This window comes from Molossus molossus, unplaced genomic scaffold (assembly GCF_014108415.1).
Source record: "Molossus molossus isolate mMolMol1 unplaced genomic scaffold, mMolMol1.p scaffold_m16_p_1, whole genome shotgun sequence".
Taxonomy (NCBI): domain Eukaryota; kingdom Metazoa; phylum Chordata; class Mammalia; order Chiroptera; family Molossidae; genus Molossus; species Molossus molossus.
In genome coordinates, this window is record NW_023425344.1 from 150,845,590 (window position 1) to 150,868,148 (window position 22,559).

Sequence of the window (22,559 nt, forward strand, 5' to 3'; positions counted from 1 at the left end):
AGTGAAACTCTGGAGGGACATCTCAGCTGTAGGGGGTTCCCTCTGAGAAGCTGGAGTCTAAACCCCAACCTGGGCTCCCAGCCAAGAGTTACAGAATCAGGAAAGTTGTCCATATAACATATGTCTATGTAAAGCACTGAGGTTCCGTCTGGCAGGGAAGATGGCTAGAAACACAGGCACTGTTTTAAAGGGCTAATGCTCTAAATTTCATTTGTAGTCACTCACTCTGGGTTCTGGCAGAGAAATGGATCAGGCTGCACACCAAGATCTGCTTTTGTTAGCCCTGGTCCCAGGAGCAGAGTGGACTATAGCTGCTTGAGGAGAGTCTAGTGTTGGTGGTTCAGAGGAACTAGCTGAGAGGACCGCTCCCAGGATCCCAGTGCTGAGTCATCCCCCCATGCTGCAGAAGCCATCTTTCTCAGGCAGAGCTTTCCTAAAAATGAAGCTTTAGCCTAGGGCAATGGGTCTCAACCTGTGAGTTGCGACCCCTTTGGGGTCAAATGACCCTATCACAGGGATTGCCTAAAACCATCAGAAAACACATATTTCCGATGGTCTTAGGAATGGAGACACCACTCCTCTATCCATCTCCAGGCGGGTCTGCCCACATGCAGATACTCCCACATACAACATGAGAAACTGTATTAAAGGTTCATAGCATTGAGAAGGTTGAGAACCACTGGCCTAGGGGAAAGCAATTGCCTCACCTATTGGAAATCCTCTCACCTCACTCTGTGGAGATTATGTCATGCTGAGAACTACAGCCTGAGGCTCATTAAGTGAATGAGACTAACAGCTTGCTGGCAGAAGCAGATCTCTGGGTGCTTTGAGTCTTCGCCTGACTTGCTCCTGGGACCAGGGCTAATGAAAGCAGACCTTGGTGTGCAGCTTGATCCTTTCTGCATGCACCCAGCCCCAGCTGGATTGCTGATAGCTCAAAACAGGGTACACAGGGTCAATCACAAACAGCATCTGGCATTGGCTTTCACCAGACACCCTCCAAAGAGGCCCAAAAGCAATAATCCCAGTGGCCTGCTTCAGACAACAACAGAGCAGGATACAATAAGCCTCACAAGCAGTATATTCAGGGAGATTTTGGCAAGTTCAAACCCTATTTAGGCAAATTGTGCTTCATGTGATAAGCACCTGCACAGTAGCCTGCATGCTATGTTGGTGGATGAGCCTCACTGTCAGCCGGCCAGAGGGTCAAGTTTATGCACAAGTTGGCCAATATCAATCAAGACTCAATTATAACAGGAAGGTCCACAGAACATGCACAGGGGACATTATTAGAGCAACCAGGTCTGGTGATCAAGGAGATTATGCCACTAGGTCCCACAGGTACCTACTACAATAGACCATCCTATCAATACTGGGAGTCATAGCAGATCTATCTAATACATAGAAACACACTTAAACAGGCAGCCAAAATAACAAGTCCCAAATGAAATAACAAGAGAATTCTCCAGAAGAAGAGCTAACATATATGAAAATGAGCAATCTATCAGAAATAAAGTTCAGAATAAAATTATAAGAATGCTCAACAGCATGAAAAAAGACATAGAAACTATGAAAAACAATGAGTCAGAAATACAGAATACAATGAAAGGAATAAACAGCAAGTTAGAGGAAGCTGAGGATTCGATCAGCAGACTAGAAGGCAGGGTAGAAATCATTCAATCAGAGAACCAAAAAGAGAAAAATAAATAAAAACAGGAGGACAGTTTAAGGGAGCTGTGGGACATAATGAAATGTAACAATATCCACAGCATAGAAGTACCAGAAGGAGAAAAAGTGAGCAAGACATAGAGAACTTGTTTGAAGAAATAATGGCATAAAATATCCCTAACCTGGTGATGGAAAATGTCACACAAGTTTAGGAAACACAGAGAGTCCCAAGCAAAAAGAACTCAAAGAGTCTCACGCTAAGACACATTATAATTAAATTGCCAAAAATGAAAGACAAAGAGAAAATCTGAAAGACAGCAAGAGAAAAGCAATTTGTTACCTACAAAGGACCTTCCATAAGGCTTTCAGATGATTTCTAAACAGAAACACTGCAGGCCAGAGGAAATGGCATGAAGTATTCAAGGTAATGAAAACCAAGAATCTGAAATCAAGACTTCTCTATCTAGCAAAGCTATCATTCAAAATAAATGTGAAGTAGAAACACACCAAAAAACAAAACAAAACAAAAAAAAACGGCTAAAGGAGTTTATGTCCACCAAACCAGCATTGCAAGAAATGTTAAGGGGCTGCTTTAATAATAAGAAGAAATAGAGAGAAACATAGTCATAAAGAATAAATATGGCAATAAATAACTACCTATCAATAACCTTAAATGTAAATGGATTAAATGCTTCAATCAAAAGACATAGGGTAGCTGATTAGATAAGAAAACATGATCCATATATATGCTGTCTACAAGAGACCCACCTCAGAATAAAAGCCTCACACTTGATGAAGTGAAGGGCTGAAAAAAAAATTTCCATCTAAATGGAAATGAAAAAATAGCAGCGGTAGCATACTTATAGCTGACAAAATAGACTTCAAAGCAAAGGTCATAAAAGAGACAAAGAAGGTCACTACTTAATACTAAAAAGATCAATCCAACAAGAGGATATAACCCTGTTAAACATATATATACCCTATATAGTAGCACCTAGATCTATTAAAAACAAAAAAACAACAATAACAAAAACTTCTGGAAGTCTTTAAGGGAGAGAGTCTTTAACACCCCACTGATTTTACTGGATAAAACTTCCAGACAAAAAATCAACAAGAAAACAGTGACCCTAAATGACAAACTAGTTTAGATGGATTTAATTGATATTTATAGAACATTTTACCCCACAGTTGCAGGATATACATTCTTCTTAAATGCACATGGGACGATAGACCACATATTAGGACACAAAATAAGTCTCTACAAGTTCAAAAAGATTGAAGTCATATCAAGCATATTCTCAGAACACAATGGCATGAAACTAGAAGTAAACCACAATAAAAACATTCAAACATATGGAGGCTAAATAGCATGTTATAAAACAAAGAATGGGTTACCAAATAGATCAAGGAGGAAATTAAAAACTACCTGGAAATAAATGATAATGAACACCCAAAATCTGTGGGACACAGTGAAAACTGTCATTAGAGGGAAATTCATAGCACTATAAGACTCATACAACTTAACTCAAAAGGAAGACAAGCAATCCAATTGTAAAATGGACAAAGGATCCTAATAGACACTTATCCAAAGAGGACATACAGATGACCAAGAGACATTTGAAAAAAAATACTCTAAGTCACTAATCATCAGTGAGATGCAAACTAAAATGACAATGAGATATCACCTCACACCTGCTAGTATGGTTGCCATCGATAAATAAACCAAACACAAGTGCTAGCAAGGGTGTGGAGAAAAGGGGACTCTAGTACACTGCTCGTAGAAATGCAGACTGGTGCTGCATTATGGAAAACACTAAGGAGTTTCCTCAAAAAATTTAAAATGAAACTGTCATTTGACTCAGTGATCCCACTTTTAGGAATATATCCTAAGAATCCTGAAACACCAATCTGAAAGAATATATGCACCCCTATGCTCATAGCAGTGCTATTTATAATAGCTGAGTGCTGGAAATAGCCCAAGCATCCGTCAGTAGATGAAAGGATTAAAAATAATAATAAAAATTAAAAAGCTGTACTACAGCAATATAATGGAATACTATGCAGCTGTAAAAAAGACAGATCTCTTACCCTTTGAAAGAGCATAGAAAGATCTGGAGAGTATTATGCTAAGTGAAATAAGCCAGTCTGAGAAAGATAAGTACAATATGATCTCACTTATTTGTGGGATATAAGGAACAAAATAAACTGATAAAATATTCCCAAAGACATGGAAGCAAGGAATAGACTGATGAATCTCAGAGGGAAGGGGAGGGACAGGAAGTGCTAAACCAAATATTTTATATGCATACATTCATAACCCATGGCCACAGACAATAGTGTAGGGAAGGTCTGAGGGGTGCAGACATGGGGTTGAGGGGGGCATTTGTAATATTTTCATCAACAAAGATAATTAGAAAAAATGATGGAGGAGTATTTGAAGTCTACAATTGATACGATAAATATCTCATCAGAGAGACTGGCAAATCAGTTTGTAGTTTATCAATGTTTTTTTTTTTTTTCATTCTGTATAATCCACAACCAAGAAGTTGTCTGATCCCTCCTATAGACATATTATGAGATTGCTGAGAACACCCCAATTCCATTGTTTTATTTTTCAATATATTCCTACTGTGGTCAGATATTACAATTTCTTTAAAAACTACTGAGATTTGTCTGGTCAGTGTGGCTCAGTGGTTGAGTGTTGACCCATGCACCAAGAGGTCGCCATTTTGATTCCCAGTCAGGACACTTGCCCAGATTGTGGGCCCAATCCCTCCTGCATGGGGGACATGCAAGCGGTGGCCAGTTTCTCATTGATGTTTCTCTCTCTCTCTCTCCTTTCCTTTCTCTGTAAAATCAATAAAGGAAAAAAATAAAATAAAAACAAACAAATAAAAAACTATTGATATTTGATTTATGCCTTGCAAGTAGTCAATTTAGTAATTGTTCCATTTGAATGGCTATTATTCATTTGATGGCATATATCTCAACTTTTTATGTATGTTGGCCAAATATTCAGTATCCTGTCTACTTGTTTTCTTAGTGTCTAACAGAGGAGCATTAAAACTCTATTATGTTTATGGATTTGTCTATTTTCCTTGCAATTTCAACTTTTTGGAATTCATATATTTTAGAGATGTGTCATTATTCTGCATTAGATGTTCTTAGAGATCTAGAAGGATGGCAACTATGAGGCAGTAATACAATGGAAATCTGAATTAAGGAAGACAAAGAAGCACACACTTCCATATGAAAAGTTACGCCTTACACAATAATTTTGCATCTGCTAAAGCACTATTTGAGCACATAACAGCAAAGAATATAGAAGTAAAATATATGCTTCTAAATAATTATTTATAGTTTTATTGAGGAAGGCTGGGAATTCTTTCCCTTTCAGGGAATCCCCTGAAAGTTCTGGATTTTACGGAAAGTAGCTAAAGAAGCCAAAGAAATAGCCTTTGTGAAATGATGCAGCACTAACTTGTGTTCGTTAACTAATTCTGTCTAAACTGTTTTTTAATAAATGAACTTGGAAGGGAAATATATAAAAGGAACATTAAAATTGGAGAAATAGAAAATCTTAATACTTCAAATAACCAAGGAATGTATTCGAAGAGTTGTCAACAAACTTCTATTTTTCCTTTGTTATTGTTAATCGTACTCCATTGTTGAAAGAAACCTGTTATTTTTCTTATACTAAAGATTGCTTTTAGTGTTTCTTTTTATTGTTAGTATTCTGAAATGTAACTCTTAATCTTTTTAATTTTAAAAATTTAATATCTAATAAATCCAAATTTTGTTTCTTGATAGAAAATTAGCATTTAGGCCTTTAGTCTTGCTCTCTAATTCACATTTTCTCCTGAAACTCTTGGGGAGATTTAATTTTTTAAAAAAATTTTCTGTATTAGGAAAGACTCACCAAAGATGTTGGGTAATTCCTACTAACAGATCAAAGGAATATGCTTGGGAGAGCTTTGTTTTGAAAACCTTTAAATAGTTATATTTCACTAGAGGATCAAGGATATTACTTGGATTACAGTCATTTGTTTCTTAACATAATATTTTATTTTTGACATTTATTTCAATAAATATTTTAGTGGGCATTTTACTGTTGTTAATTGTATGCATCTGTAAGCTCTCTGGGAAAAATATACAAATGGGAAATGCTTTCCAGATCTATGCTTCATTGCTGCAAGATAATTGACTACTTCTATTCCTTAAGAAGTAAGATCAGTCTTGCTTTCTGAATAATCAGTAGATTAGATTAGTGTCAACTGAAACTCAGTGATGGCTGGAAACATGCTATTAAAAGAGCACTTTGAAAATCATTATTAAATAAATGAATACAGTATAGTTATCCATTTGGCAAAGCTGTCATCTTTGATTTGAAACCTTGTCTTTTCCACTTTCCATGTAATTAATGCCGTGAAAATTTAGGCTTTTATAGCATGTTATGTATAAAATAAAAGTATGGTTTAAAGCCCAATGTTTTTTACATTAGCCAGAAATTTTTAAATGACTTCTATAAATTTTCTTTTTATCAAACACTAATTCGGAGCTACTCTATAAGCACATGACATATAAAACATATAGACAGTTTTGCCTTTATAGCTGGGATCTACAAGCAACAACATTTAAAAACAATTTTTTTGCTTTATTGATTTTAGAGAGAGAAAAAGGGAAGGAGAGATAGAAACATCAATGAGAAAGAACTTGGATTGGCTGCCTCCTGCATGTCCCCCACCAGGGATTGGGCCCACAACCTGGACATGTGCCCTGACCAGGAATTGAACTGGCGACTCTTGGTGCATGGGTTGACACTCAACCACTGAGCCACACTGGCTGCGCAAGCAACAGTGTTTCAAAGAGTATATGTAAAGATTTTGTAAGGCAACACACATCTGTGAAAATATAATTGTAATATTATAGAAAAACTGTGAGAAATCTTACTGACAAATATACCAGAAAGCATTGAAAGGATCAGAATGGCATACCTGCAACAAGATTTGACCTCCTTAAGCAACAGAACTGAGAAGTAAGCTACTCGGTCACATGGTGAGAATGCATGGAGCTAAGTGGAGAACAACTGTCGGAGAAAGAGCAATAACTGTACAACAATTCCCAGTCTTGCAGGGCAAAGTGATTTCCTAGCCTGACCAACCAGAGTAGAGACTTTAAAAACTAGGAAATCAGTGAAGATCATGAATGGATGGATAAATTCCTAGAAATGTACAACCTACTCAGAATTAATTGTGAAGAAATAGAAAATCTGAACAGACCATGAGGAAGGTGATTAAATCAGTTGAAAAGTTAGACTGAACCCGCTCAAGAACAAAATATTCTAGTCATGTCACAACATGAAACTTAAAAATGAGGCTTGAAAATATCAAGCTGATCTACATGTGACTAACCTTCCTGTTAAAACAAAAATCAAAACTCTTTAATTGAACAGAACAAAATCCAGGCACTCAACAAATTGGTATTCCAAATATAACTCATAAGTAGGAGAAAAATCAATCAATATAACAGATGCAACAACTAAAAAAGTAAGTAAATAAAATGAAACAAACAATAGCAGAATTATATATAGTATAACACTAGAAGAGCTAAATGGAATTAAAATATGGAGTTTATTTAAAATACAGAACTATTGATCAATTAACAATGGAAAATTAAAAATAAAATGCAAGATTATTTACTAATATAACAGCTATATAAATACTTACATTAAATATAGAGTGTTCAGTCTCTTCAGCCAAAGGTGGGATTTTAACAATGGATTAAAAAGCAGAACCTAACTCTATCTTGTTGAGATAAGCAGAATAATGCCCCCCCAAAGACATCTTCATTCTAATTTGTGGGACGTGATTATGTTATATTAAGTAGCAAAGGAAAACTATGATTACATATGGAATTAAAGTTGCCAGTGAGAAGACAGAAAGATTACTCTGGATTATCCAGGGTGGCCTGGTGTCATTACAAGAATCTTTCAATGTGGAAGAGAAACAAAAGGAGAGTCAGAGTTGGAGAAAGTGATGAGACGATGTGAATGTCAGAGTGATGCTGCACGAGAAGGACTTGGCCCACAGTGGCTGTCTGAAAACGAAGAGTGGAGGTGATGGACCCCGGCAGGTCACAGGTCTTGGAATCTGTGTAAGGCAGGGAAATGAATTCTCTCCTAAACACTCGAGAAACCAATGTAACTCCCCTACACTTGAGTTCAGAAACCCGTGTTGTTCTTTTAGCCAACAGAAATGTAAGGTAATAAATTTTTATTGTTCAGGCTACCAAGTTTGTATTAATTTCTTACAATGAAAGCAATGTAGTAACATGTTTTAAAAACCTTTAAAATATAGAAAGAGATAAATTCATTTTCAATCAGTATGGAGCAGCAGAGAACAAATTCATTCTCTCATTTAATACAAATGAGTGGGAAAAAAAAAAAAAAAAAAAAAAAAAACCTACCATATGGGATTAAGGTGTTGAAGACACCAGACAGGCAAGAAGGAACAGTGTTCCTTGTAATATGGGAAACAATGAAATGAGCCCGAAACTGCATCTGCTTTGTGTCCTGAAGAGTTTTTACATAACTTAACTGAATCTCAAATATATGTCCAAAAGAATTGAAATCAGAATCTTGAAAAGATGTCTGTACCTCTATGTTCAGTGCAGGTTATTCACAATAATACTTTATTCACAAAAATAATGATCAAGAATATTTGTAGTAATAGAAAACTTTCCAGCACCCAAAATGGTAAACTACACAATATCTGGCAACCAACAAAAAATCGCCAAGCATACAGAAAGCAAAAATATTTTTTTTTTTTTAAAAAAGGGAACAAAAATATCAAAATAGACCAGTACTAACGAAGGTAGAATTAGCATTTAAAGACATTAAAACAGTTATTATAATTACATTTCTCATGTTTAAAATGTACAGAAATATTGGATGTGAAAAAGATACAAATAAAGCCCTGGACAAGTAGCTTGGTCGGTTAGACCAAAGTTGTGGTTTTCATGCCCAGTCAGGACACATACAAAAATCAACTAAAGGATACATAAATAAGTGGAAATCGATCTCTCTCCTTCCCCTAAATAAATAAATAAATAAATAAATAAATAAATAAATAAAATTTAAAAGACACAAATCAAAACAGATGAAATCAAGATAACATATATACAGGTTAAATTGAACAGTACATTAGATATTACAGAAGAAAATATTAGTGACATTGAAGGTACCACAGAGGATGTACAGAAGATATACAGAAGAAACAGAGAAAAAACAAAAAGAGCATCAGTCAGCACAAGGAAACTTCAAATGACCTAATCAGTGTAAAGTAGCAGTATGAGAAAATGGTAGGGGAAAGGGAATAACAAAAAAACTATATCAGGAACATTTTCCAAATTTGATAACAACTATATATCTGCAAATACAAGAAGCTCAAACAATCTCAAACACAAGACCTTAAAAAAACAATACACAGAGCCATGATAAAGCTGCTCAAAACTTATAAATGCTGCCGTAGGAAATAAACATGCTAAATACAGAAGAGCCAAGATACAGTGACAGCAGATATCCTCTAAGAAAGAAATGCAAGGGAAAAAATATACAATGTTCTGAAAAATGACAATTGTACCTAAACTTTGTATAATAGTGGCACACAAAAACCAACTGTATTGCTATAAAATTTAATAAAATGATAATTTACAATGACATAAAATATGAAATACCTAGGAATTAATCTGACAAAAGATGTATAGGAGTTATACATTATAAACTATAAGATATTGATGACACATTAAAGTTGACAATGGAAAGAAATATCTTTATTACGGGTTGAAAGATTCAATATTGTTAAGAGGATCATTATCTCCAAATTGATTTATAGTTTCATTGTAAGTAATCTCAAGCAAAATTTCAGCACAAAAACTCTGTGAAGAAAAAACAAAGTTGGAAGACTAATGCTATCCAATTTCAAGTAGATAAAGCTACACTAATAAAATAGTGTGGTTTTGGCCTGAAGGTAGACAAATTGATTAATGATTCAGTATGGAATGTCCAAATTAGTCTTGTACACATAGGGGCTCTTTGTTTGGTAAGCATGCTTCTAGGTTTATGTGCTGTATATGTTGATGTCCATCTCTGTTCTGTTTCCTGCTTACAATTTTCTCCTTTTGGGGCTTCTACTTAAATGTTTTGTTTTGTTTTTTGTACAACACTACAATTTTATTCTATGATTTTATTTTATTTTTTTATTTATTTTTTAATCCTCACCTGAGGATATTTTTCCATTTTCTGTTCAGATAGAGTGGGAGGAAGAGAAAGAGAGAGCAAAACATCGATGTGAAAGGGACACATCCAGTGGCTGCCACCCACACAACCCAACCAGGGCCGGGGACAAACTGCAACAGTGGTATGCACTCTTAGCAGGAACCAAACCCGGGTCTCTCTGAATTGCAGGCCGACACTCTAACTGCTGAGCCTAACTGGCCAGGGCTTTATTCTATGATTTTAAATTTTTCCTAGAACATCACCCTGTGACTATTCTCATTCTCAAGGCCACAGTCTCACCGTGCCTACTACTGGGGTGCATGGGTCCCACTGGTGCATGCTGAGGTGTTTGGGTCCTCGGGCACCACTGCTGCCTACTACTGTGAAGTTGGGTCACAATATGTTTTAATGGTACCACAACAGCGTTAGATTTTTAAACAAATAGCTGTAGAGCATGGGAAGGTAGAGCTCCCAAAACAGACATGCTCACTACCCTTCAGTGTCCTTGCATTGTTTATAGCACACGGTGCTCATACTTTCCCACAAAACCACGTCCATCAGAAAAAGTTAAAACCCTGAAAGAAATAATAACAATATGCAAAAAAGAATCATGATGCACATTAAATTTAGTTTCTTGCTTTTATGCTGTAATAAATTTTATCATAATTTAATGACACATATAGCCAAAAAGGTTTTATTACCTTAATATAATATTTCAATGAATTATTAATTTTTAAAACAATGGTAACTGAATAGAATTAACTATATCTTGATCTGTTTTCTTACATATCAGTTAACATCAAATGTACTTCTGTTTATATACATAGATGTTAATCATCTTGTAGAATGCCGAAAAAATAATTTTGTTATTTTAATTAATTGAATGTGTTAATGATTTAGAGAAAGACATGATACTGCAAAAGTATACATGTTTGTTTCTTTTTGACATTTGTTGTAAGATGTATGCCAATATTATGTAAATGAATCATTAAATAAAATATTTAAATGATGATATTTTAAAAAATTAGTTTCATAATAGTGCAAAAAGGATTGTATACGATTATCTCTTATGTGATGCCAATTAATGTATTCATTTAACTGATACATGTTAAACATCTAACAGTGCAAGATACCAGGCAGGTGTGTACTAATGTGTGGTTAATACTCATTCTTAACTTCAGTGACATATAAAAGAAGGTCAAGCCTTCTTGTTTCTCTTACTGTATTCCTGCTTCCCAGTGTAATCAATTCAAACAGTATTTCATGCATACATCTTTTCAGGGTGAAAAACCTATACTGTTTAAACACTGAGCATTTTAAATCCAGATTTGTATCTTTTCATTAGAAGAGTTTGCAAAATGCAGGTGGCCCTTCCAGAGGGGAAACAAATAATAATTTTCCAACTACTGTTCGAAAGTTGTGTTCAATTTCCTAATTGAAAGCATTAAAACCCCAATCATGTAAAGTTACAGTTTCTTAATATATGTTTATTATGTATTTGTTGGTGTTAATATATGCTTCTTATCTATATTTCTGTTTCTATACCTAAATCTATATCTATACAATCTATATATCTTTTTATATAGGGAGAAAGAGGGAAAGGTAGCCATAAATGATATAGATTTTGTATATAGTTGAACTATAAAATATATTGAAAGGCAAGGGAAGTACCGTTTTTTTCTGTCCACCATTACTTGTAAGCTATATTGAATCAGGACCTCTTCATTTTTCCAGCAAATATCTATTCTCTCTCTAATATAAATCAACATTATCAGCTTCCTGAATAAACTTTAATAAAATGGGTTGTGAGAGTGACTAACTTAAGATCAGTTTCCTGTTGGCATACTTTAGAATGTAGGAGAATGTTTGGATTAAAGTAAGACACACAGTTTACCAATAAACAATTGAATATACATTACATAATGGAAACACACAGCACATTATTCCTGAGGAGACAGCAAGCCTGGTAGTTTGTTTACTGTGAGACATGGGACTCCACAGACTTAGTGACTGATATGCTGTGTATGTGAGTTATAGGATTAGCTTTACCATGACCAGGATTTTTATCCACCCAATAGGCCCCTTACTCAGGTCCAGAGCAAGGGTGAGTGTGTGAGAGCGTGCGCGAGTGCAAGAGTGTGAGTGGACATTAGTGTGGATGAGCATGCGCACAGCAGTGCGGAAACCTAGGGCAGAGGGTTCTAGTTCTGTGGATGGGGGAGCAGCTGGCTACCACTATGCGCAGCACTTCTCCCTGTTCAGGGCGGGAAGGACCCACCGTTTTGGAAGATCCGCTGGATATTCACTGAGAGGAGGCAGTGGGGAGTGGTTAGGGCCCAGCAACAGGAGTTCACCTGTGCTCCTTGCACCATCGAACCAGTGGCCTTGCTGTGCCAGCTTGGACCAGCACACAGTACTGTGCTGTCAAGGTACCTGCTCCCAGAAGCAGCAGCGGGGCTCAGGACCAGAGCTCCACCCCCAACAGCAACTGAGGCTCAAGAACCAGACACACCCCCAGCAGCATCAGCAGCAGCTGATCAAGAGTGGAGCCCAAGCAGCAGCAAGGCTTGGATAGCTGCGATACACCCCTAACAACTGGAGCAGGATATTGGGAATGGAGCCCCACCCCCAAGAGCAGCAAAGTCCTGGGTGCTGAACATCCTTGGCCCCCTACAGCAGCAGAGGATTGAGAGCTGAGACTCATCCCCCATTAGCAATAGCAGCAATTCAGACCAGGAGCACAGACCTGTTCCCAGCAGCATCAATAAGGACTGATCCAGAGCTGAACTCCACCAGGCATCAGTGGTACCTGAGGACCCACACACCCCAGCAGTGCACCAGTGGAACCCACACACCCCAGCAGCATGTACCATGACAGACCAATACCAGCTGCCAGCTGTCCATCCTCCAGGACCCAAGGCAGACAAGAGGCACCACACACCAGAATAGTTTGGGAGGCATAGCAGTTTTATCTGATACACATGGACATGCTTACAGATCCAAACACACCTCACCTGGCCTTGAACTACCAGGCTACTAAAATACTGAGACAAAGAAACAACCCCATAAGAAACAAAAGGAGGAATCACCAGAAAAGGAACTACCTGAAATGGAAGCAAGCAATTTGTCAGATAAAAAATTCTAACAAATGGTTTTAAGGATGCTCAAACAACTTAGTGAGGACTACAAGCAACTTACTGAGAATTAAAAAGAACTCAGTGGGGACTACATCAGCATAAAAAAATAAAAAAAAAAAGAGGTAGAAGCTATGAATAAAAATCAAGTAGAAATAACAAATGGCATAGCTGATATATATATATATATATATATATATATATATATATATATATATATATATATAAAAGTACCTTGGAAAGATTCAATAGTAAATTAAAAGAAGATGGAAACTGAATCAGTGAGTTAGAAGACAAGGTAGAAAAAAACACCCAAATAGAGCAGCAAATAGCGGGGGAAATTAAACAGCAGGAAGAAAGCTTAAGGGAGCTTTAGGACAAAACAAAACATAACAACATTCACATAAGAGGGGTACTAGAAATAGAAGAAAAGGAGAAAGGAAGGGAAAACTTGTTTGAAAAAAATAATCATAAAAAGCTTTCTTAATCTGGTGAAGGAAAAAGTCACACAAATTCAGGAAACACTGAGAGTCCCTAGCAAGATGAACCCTAAAAGGCCCACACCTAGACACATCACAATTAAAATGGCAAACATTAAAGACAAAGAAAGAATCTTAAAAGAAGCAAGAGAGAGACAGAAAGTTACAAGGGAGCTCCCATTAGACTGTCAGCTGATTTTTAAATAGAAACACTGAAGGCCAGAAGGGAGTGACACAAAGTATACAAAATAATGAAAGGCAAGGGTCTGAATCCAAGACTACTCTATCCAGCAAAGCTATCATTCAAAATTGAAGGTGAAATAAAGAGTTTCACAGACAAAAAAAGAGAGAGAGAGAGAAAAAAAACCTAAAGGAATTTACTACCACCAAACCAGCACTGCAAAAAATGCTAAAGTGATTGTTGTAAGAAAAAGAAGAAACAAAGAGAGAGGAGCACAGACACAAAATAAAAATGCAACAAATAAGTAGCTATCAATAATAACCTTAAATGTAAATGGCTTAAATGCTCCAATCAAAAGACATGGTAGAGTTGATTGGATAAGAAAACAAAACCCATATATTTTGCTGTCTTCAACAGACCCACCTCATAACAAAAGTCTCACACAGGATGAAGGTGAAGGGATAGGAAAAAAATTTCCAGCCAAATGGAAATAGAAGAAAAAAAAGAAAAAGCTGGTAGCAATAATCATACCTGATAAGATAGACTTCAAAATGAAGGAGATAACTAGAGACAAAGATCATTATAAAATATTCAAGGGATTAATCCAACAAGAGGATATAACTCTGGTAAAGATATATGCACCAAATATAGGAGAACCAAAATATATTTAAAAACTTCTGGAGGACTTCAAGGGAGAGTTTGACAGCAATATAATCATAGTAGTAGACTTTAACACCCCGCTGTTACCACTGGATAGATATTCTAGACAAAAAATTAACAAGGAAAAAGAGTCCCTAAATGATGCACTACATCAGTTGGATTTAATTGATATTTACAGAATATTTCACTCCAAACCTGCAGAATATACATTCTTCTCAAAGGCACATGGGACATTCTCAAAGATAGACCACATGTTAAGAAACAAAGTAAGTCTCTACAAATTCAAAAAGATTAAAATCATATCAAACATTTTCACAGATTACAATGGCATGAAACTAGAAATCAGTTACAATAAAAACAGTCGAACACATGGAAGCAAAATAGCATGTTATTAAACAATGAATGGTTTACCAATGAGATAAAGAAATAAATAAAAAAAAAAAAACTTTCTGGAAATTCATGAAAATGAACACACAATACAAAATCTATGGGACACAACAAAAGCACTCCTGAGAGAAAAGTTCATAGCAATATAGGCATACCTCAAAAAAACAAGAAAATATTTCTAATAAACTACTTAATCCTACATCCTAAAGATTTAGAAAGAGATCAAAAAGAACTCAGAGTTGGTAGAAGGAAGAAAATAATAAAGATCAGAGCAGAAATAAATGACATATATACTAAAAACAAACAAAATCAATAAAAAAATTCAATGAAACAAAAAGCTGGTTCTTTGAAAAGATAAAAAAAAAAAAAAATTGATCAGCCTTTAGCCAGACTCACCAAGAAACAGAGAGGACCCAGATTAATAAAATCAGAAACGAAAGTCGTAAAGTAACAATGGACACCACAGAAAAACAAAGGATTCTAAGAAAATACTATGAAATAATATGCCAACAAATTCGAAAATCTAGGTGAAATGGAAAAATTATTAGAATCATACAGTGTTCCAAAGCTCAACCGAGAAGAGTCAGAAAATCTGACCAGATAAAAACAATCAAGGAAATAGAAATAGTAATCAATAAATTCCCAGCAAACAAAAGCCTTGGTCCGCACAGCTTCACAGGAGAGTTTTAGCAAACATTCAAGTAGAACTAACACCCATTCTCCTCAAAATATTGTAAAAAATTCAAGAGGAAGACTTTCAAGTTCTTTTTATGAAGCCAACATAATCCTAACCCCAAAATCAGATAAAGATACTAAAAAGGCCAATATTACTGATGAACATAGAACCCAAAATCCTCAACAAAGTCTTAGCAAATAGGATCAAGCAATATGGTAAAAAAAATTATACACCACAGCCCTGGGATAGAAGGCTGATACACTATTCATAAATGTGATATACCACAAAAACAAAATTAAAAATAAAAATCATTTGATCATATCAATAGATGCTGAAAAAGCATTTAACAAAATCCAGCGCCCATTCTGTATAAAAACTCTCAACAAAGTAGGAATAGAAGGATCATACCTCAACATAATAAAAGTCATATATGACAAACCTACAGCCTACTTCATACAAAATGGGCAAAAACTAAAAGCATTTTCCTTAAGAACAGTAACATGACAGGGATTGCCACTTTCATCACTGTTATTCAACATAATACTGGAAGTCCAAGCCACAGCAATCAGATAAGAAGAAAAAATAAAAGGCATCCAAATTGGAAAAGAGGAAGTAAAACTGTCATTATTTGCAGATGACATAATATTGTATATAGCAAACCCTAAAGACTCCATCTAAAAACTACTAGATTTAATAAATGAATTCAGCAAAGTAGAAAAATACAAAATCAACATGCAGAAATCATTGAAATTTTTGTACACCAATAATGAACACACATAAAGAGAAACTAAAAAAACAATCCCACTTACCATTGTGGCACAAAAATTAAGATACCTAGGAATAAACCTAACCAAAGAAGTAAAGGACCTGTTTGCAGAAAACTAAAGTACATTTGAAAAAAAAGAAATGGCCCTGACCAGTTTGGCTCAGCGGTGAGCGCATTGGCCTGTGGTCCAGAGAGACCCAGGTTCGGTTCCCACTAAGGGCGCATACCTCGGTTGCAGTGTGTCCCCGGCCCTGGTTAGTCATGTGGGTGGCAGCCACTCGATGTGTCCCTTTCACGTCGATGTTTCTCTCTCTCTCTCTCTCTCTCTCTCTCTCTCTCTCTCTCTCTCTCTCTTTCTTCTTCTTCTCTCTCCCTCCCACTGTATCTGAACAAAAAAAAAAGGAAAAATGTCCTTGGGTGAGGATTAAAAAAAAAAAAAAAAGAAAGAAATGGAGAAAGATATAAAAGAGTGAAATCATATACCTTGTTCATGAATTGGAAGAAATAATAACATCATTAAAATATCCATACTACCCACAACAATCTACAGATACAGTGCAATCCTTATTAAAATACCAAAGACATATTTCACAAAATGAGAACAAATACTCCAAAAGTTTGTATGGAACCAAAAAATAATCCTGAATAGCCACAGAAATTTCGAAAAAGTAGGACAAAGTAGAAGGGATCACAATACCAGATATCAGGTTATACTACTACAAAGCCACTGTAATCAAAACAGCCTGGTACTGGCACAAGAACGGACATATAGATCAATGGAACAGAACAGAGAACCCAGAAATTGACTGAAGATATTAAACTTAACTAATATTTGACAAAGGTGGCAAGAGAGTAAAGACAGCCTCTTTAATAAATGGTGTTGGGAAAATTAGACAGCTAAATGCAAAAAAAAAAACCAAAACAACAAAACAAAACTAGACCACCAACTTACACCATACACAGGAATAAACTCAAAATGTACAAAAAGCTTAAATGTGACTCATGAATTCATAAAAGTCCTAGAAGAAGATGTAGACAATAAAATAGACATGACACACAGCAGAATTTTCACTGATATATTACCTAGGGCAAGAGAAACAGAGAAAAAATTAATAAATGGGACTACATCATACTAAAAAGCTTCTGCACAGCAAAAAAAAAAAAAGCATCACAATGGAAAGGAAACCCACGTACGGAAGAACATAATTGCCAATGATACATCAGATAAGTGGTTAATTCCGCAAAATACATAAAGCACTCATACAAATCAACAAAAGGAAGACAAAGAATTCAATTAAAAAATGGGCAGAGGACCTAAAGAGACACCTCTCCAAGCAAGACATACAAATGGCCAAGAGACATATGAAAAATGTTCAACATCACTAATCATCAGTGAGATGCAAATTAAAACAACAATGAGGTATAACCTCACACCTGTCAGAATGATCATCAACAAATCATCAAACAAGTGTTGGCAAGTGTGTGGAGAAAATGGGACTCCAGTACACTGCTGGTGGGAATGCAGACTGGTGCATCCACTATGGAAAACAATATGGTGTTTCCTCAAAAAATTAAAAATTGAACAGCCTTTTGACCCACTTCTAGGCATATATCGTAAGAAGCCTGAAACACCAATCAGAAAGAATATATGTGCCCCTATGTTCATAGCAACACTATTTACAGTAGCTAATATCTGGAAGTAGCTCAAGTATCCATCAATAGATGAGTGGATAAAAAATAAATAAAAAAAACTGTGGTGTATTTACACAATGGAATATTATGCAGGTGTAAGAAAGAAAGACCTCTTGTCCTTTGCGACGACATGGAGAGACCTGGAGAGTATTATGGATCAAAATAAGGCAATCAGACAAACAAATATTACATAATCTCTCTTATTTGGGGAATATAATGAACAAAATAAGCTGATGAATAAAATAGACCTAGAGACATGGAATTAGGAATCAGACTGACAAACCTGAGGACGGGGTGGTGGGAAGGTGGAAACAGATAAACCAAAGAACATATATGCATAACCAATGGATATAGACAATAATACTGTGAAGTTGGGGTGGGACGGGACTGGGGGAGGAGGGTGTCAATGGTGGAAAAAGGAGAAACATCTGTAACAAAAATAAATGAATTAATTTTTTTAAAAGTAAATGATAAATGCTGCTATTAAATGGGGCCATATTCCATGGACATTCCATGTAAACATAAAATTAAGTATTATGGTCTGAGAAGCTATGTTAGATGTTTCAGCTTCCACTTTGAATATTATATATGATACAAAACTTAGAGTGATCTGTAAGAGAATATGAAAAGACAATAGTATATTCAGGGAACACTCAATAGGAGATGAAAGTCTAAGGAATGTGATGATAGCAGGTACTGACTGGGTTGAAACAAATGTTTAACTCAGTACTGTCAGTTATTGGGTGGCCTGATGGCAGGCTCTGCCGATCCCCCAATATTCAAGGGTCCTAAACACATCTACTCTATTTACTCTAGTTTGGTGGGACGGATGATTCCATATAACAAGGAGGAAGATGGGAACTTGACCTTAATATGTCAGGGTGATATTCTAGCAGATTAATCATAATGAGGATTATTGAAAGGTCTATGATTTCCAGGCTTGACCTTTGACTGGGGACTCAAGGTCTTATGCACTTGTGAGTAAAATGGCCAGACATTGGAAAAGCAACTTCTCTGAAGTTTCTTGCCCTGAGATCCCAATGCACTGTAATTTTAAAACCTGTATGAACAGTCCTAATGGAAGCTAGATTAGCAGTATAGGGGGATACAGTGATCAATGACAAGATGGTGAAAGTTTGGATGAAGACTGGAATGTTTGCACACTTTGTGTAAAGCAGCTGTGTACCTTGTACTCTAATGTATTGTTGTGATGGATATTATTTCAGACTAGTGAACTAAAGCAGAAGGTATGTGTTTTCTCTTTGGACATTATTACTTGGGCATGCTAAATAGAAACCTATAGAATTTCCCAAGCCCACACAGGTTTTTCATTTGAAATAAATTCAGATACCTTGTGGATAAAAAGATATTACAACTGTAATAACTGACATTTTAGAAGTTAGAGTTCAAGATCCAACATTGTACTCACTGTGCAATGGCTCAGGGTGAGCCATGAAAAGTGTGGATGGTTCATGAAGACTAACAGAAGATTAAAAACAAGGCTTGAAGAGAGTACCACCATATCTAGTGTCAGCAGTTTCTGATAGGGTTTTTAACAGGAAAACAACAACAATGAAACAACCTCAAGAGATCTATATTTAGAGAATGATCTTGCAAATACTTTATCTCAATCTTGGAAAAGAAGGCAGTGTGCCTCTGCATGTGAACTATCATGTTTACATTTACTGTATTGCCCCCAACATTATTTGGATTCACTGTTTTTTATAATGATGTTGTCTCCGGGGAGATAATATCCTACATCGATGACATAATGATAATATCAGAAGCTAAAAAAGAAGCTAGGGCTAACTTAAATCCAATGGTGACACACAAGATGAACAAATCCTTGTTGATAAATCTAACAAAAGATTCTAATGGGAAATTCTTATGAATAACTTGGGCAGAAGCTACCTGTGACTTTATGGAGGCAGCTAAAATAAACTGCTGTCATTGCTCATTTACCCCTGCAACTGAAACACAGTGCCTTGTTGACGTGTTTGGATTTCGGAGTATTCATATCCCACATTTGGCAATATTGGTAGGTGCTATCTACAGATACTTGAGACAAAGCCATTTTTTTTTTTCTATTTCAGAAAACTTTTTCAGGTTGTTTTATTTACAATGCCAACTTTTAAAAGGTCACTAAAGTTAAATGAACAATAAACTAGGAAGAAATCACTTTACAAAAAGAGGGAAAGCCCAAAATGCCACTTTCTATAGAGAACCCACAATTCAGTTTTATTCAGAGCAAAGAAAAAAGAAACTTTTGATCATATTGGAAGAAACTCAGCCATAGGTTTGGAACCTGTACCCAAACTACACATGCAATGAGGACAATATTCTGCTAATACAATTGATTTGCTGCTGCATTTGTCTACTGTTTGTCTAATATTAAAAATTATAAACAGAGCAGTGCAACTAGTATTTGGAACAATCCTTACAGTGTTACAGTGTCAGGCACAACTTTTCACTTCTCTTCACACCACTGTTCTCTTTGCGAACCTGGGCTTCCTCTTCTTCAGTAAAGTCATTTTTGATATTGAATGTCTTGCGAATCTCTTCAGGAGTTTTCCCCTTGATCATATTGGCAACAGTCTTGCATGTAACATCAAGCAAACCTTTGATGTCTAAATAGTTTGCAGCCAGAATAAGTTCAAAAAGTGTTCCTTGGTCAACTTTGAGGAATTCTTGGTCCCATACAGGGATATCATCTGTTCGCTTTTCTTTGTTCTCATCATCCTCAGGAGGAGGAGGGTCATCCTTGTGGTGGGTACACCACTGAATGACCTTTTTTAATATTACTGCATTAACATTTGGTAGAGGAACTGGGTCATCATCGCCTTCATCGTCCATTCCCAAATCTTCTAACATGGTCTTGATAGTTACAGATTGTTTGGCAATTTCAAAATCAACTTCAAATATCTCTCCATCAGAACTCTGCAACTTAATTGAAGGCATGGTGCTCAGTCTCAAGGAGAGAGCGGGCCGGAGACTGACGAGAGCTGGTAATACCAGCGGACTCAAGGGAAAAGTGGAGAACAAGGCCACTTGCCGAGACAAAGCCATTTTTGAATGGGGTCCTGCACAACAACAGGCTACATCTGACTTACAAAAAGTAGTGGCTCATTTTATGCCTTCTAGCCCTCATGACCCCTCTCCAATTTGATTGAAAATATCTACAACTTACGCTTATACAGATGGAAACTTATGGCAAAAGTTTGTCACTGGTTCCCAACAGAAAATACTGGGATTTTGGACCAGAAAATTTCCAAACACAATGCTACTAAAGGGATGCAGGGAGGTATTCATTGTATTCATGAGCAGGTAATCTCTTTTTCTCTAGGATCAACTCTGGAGCCCCCTAAGTAAACTGCAAGATCTTATTGCAACAGGGGTGGTACCCTATCAACAGCTCTCACACTGAGGCAGGTTTATAAGAAACCAGGAAAATTTCCTGGCAACTGGAATGAGGAAACTGAGACACAGGGCTGAAAAAAACTCCTAGAATGGCTGAGCAATTAACAGGCAGCTGGTAAATCACAACCTCTATCCCTTCTAACCAAAGCTACCTAAGACCAGGTGGTCAAAATCTATTCTCCATAACTAAAGATATGTTAGAGCAGTGGTTTAAATCACTTTAGTCGGGAGATAGACAGCAACAACAACAACAAAAAACTAACCAGAGCCAGACTAATCCGAGATAAAGGTAAAACTAACTTGAAAATGACACCAGACCCCATTATACATTCATTTTCCGAGATAAAGGTAAAACTAACTTGAAAATGACACCAGACCCCATTATACATTCATTTTCATACATCAACATACTAAATGACCCACTCGCAAATGTCATAAATATTCTTTTGAGATCCTACCCTGGGACCTCCCCTAAAATTCCCACCTATAGAAAGTAGATAAAATCCCTCAGGACAAAAAACACCAGTGTGCACCCTTTTTTGAGAATGCTGGAGCCTCCTTCTTCAGGCATGTACATCTGCTTTCTCTATCCCAAGTTCTAAGAGTCCAAAGGAGACTTGCACCCAGGGGAACAGTGGGTAGTAGCAGCTCGTCCTGGGCTTACCCCCTGACCTTGTCTCCAAGGGCTATTCTTTTGCTTCATTGTCTCAAGCTTTAATAAACTTACTACACTGTCACCTGGACTAGTGCCTTGACATTTTTTTTCTGCATGAGTCAAGAACTGGAGTTTGCCTGATACGTGAAAGGTCCCAGACAGTGCCAGGGCGAGGCCACCCAGGCAAGGAAGCAGTCTGGTAACCCACTGACAACACAAAGTACTCAACTGACCGAGAGAACACTATAGGTTTATAGATAGGAATTCCAAGGTAGACGGACAGCATACTATGTTGAAGATTCCTCCTACATTACTACCAACTAATGGAAAACTCTTATTGAAGAAAAGAATAAAATCAATTCAGTGAACTGGATTGTAGTGATGGAATAATTGATTACATATAAGAACCCTGATGTTTCGGTAAATACTGACTCATGGGTGGTGGCCAGTGGCCTATTCATTTAGTCAAGCATATAGGCCATACAAAAATGGATTATTAGAGGGTTGTCTCTATGGGTCACAGACATAGTAAAATCCCAAGGGCATTTAAGGGCACATTAAAGTAGGGG

At 36.4% G+C, this 22,559-nt stretch overlaps 1 protein-coding gene across 1 annotated transcript; it reads right to left on the reverse strand.

Annotated features, from left to right (window-relative positions):
• Positions 1-20,348: 20,348 nt before the first annotated feature.
• LOC118638347 (S-phase kinase-associated protein 1-like) lies at positions 20,349-20,927 on the reverse strand. Its single transcript, XM_036274098.1, has one exon. The coding sequence runs from the start codon at positions 20,874-20,876 to the stop codon at positions 20,364-20,366; it is 513 nt and encodes a 170-aa protein (XP_036129991.1). The 5' UTR covers positions 20,877-20,927; the 3' UTR covers positions 20,349-20,363.
• Between the last annotated feature and the right edge of the window lie 1,632 nt (positions 20,928-22,559).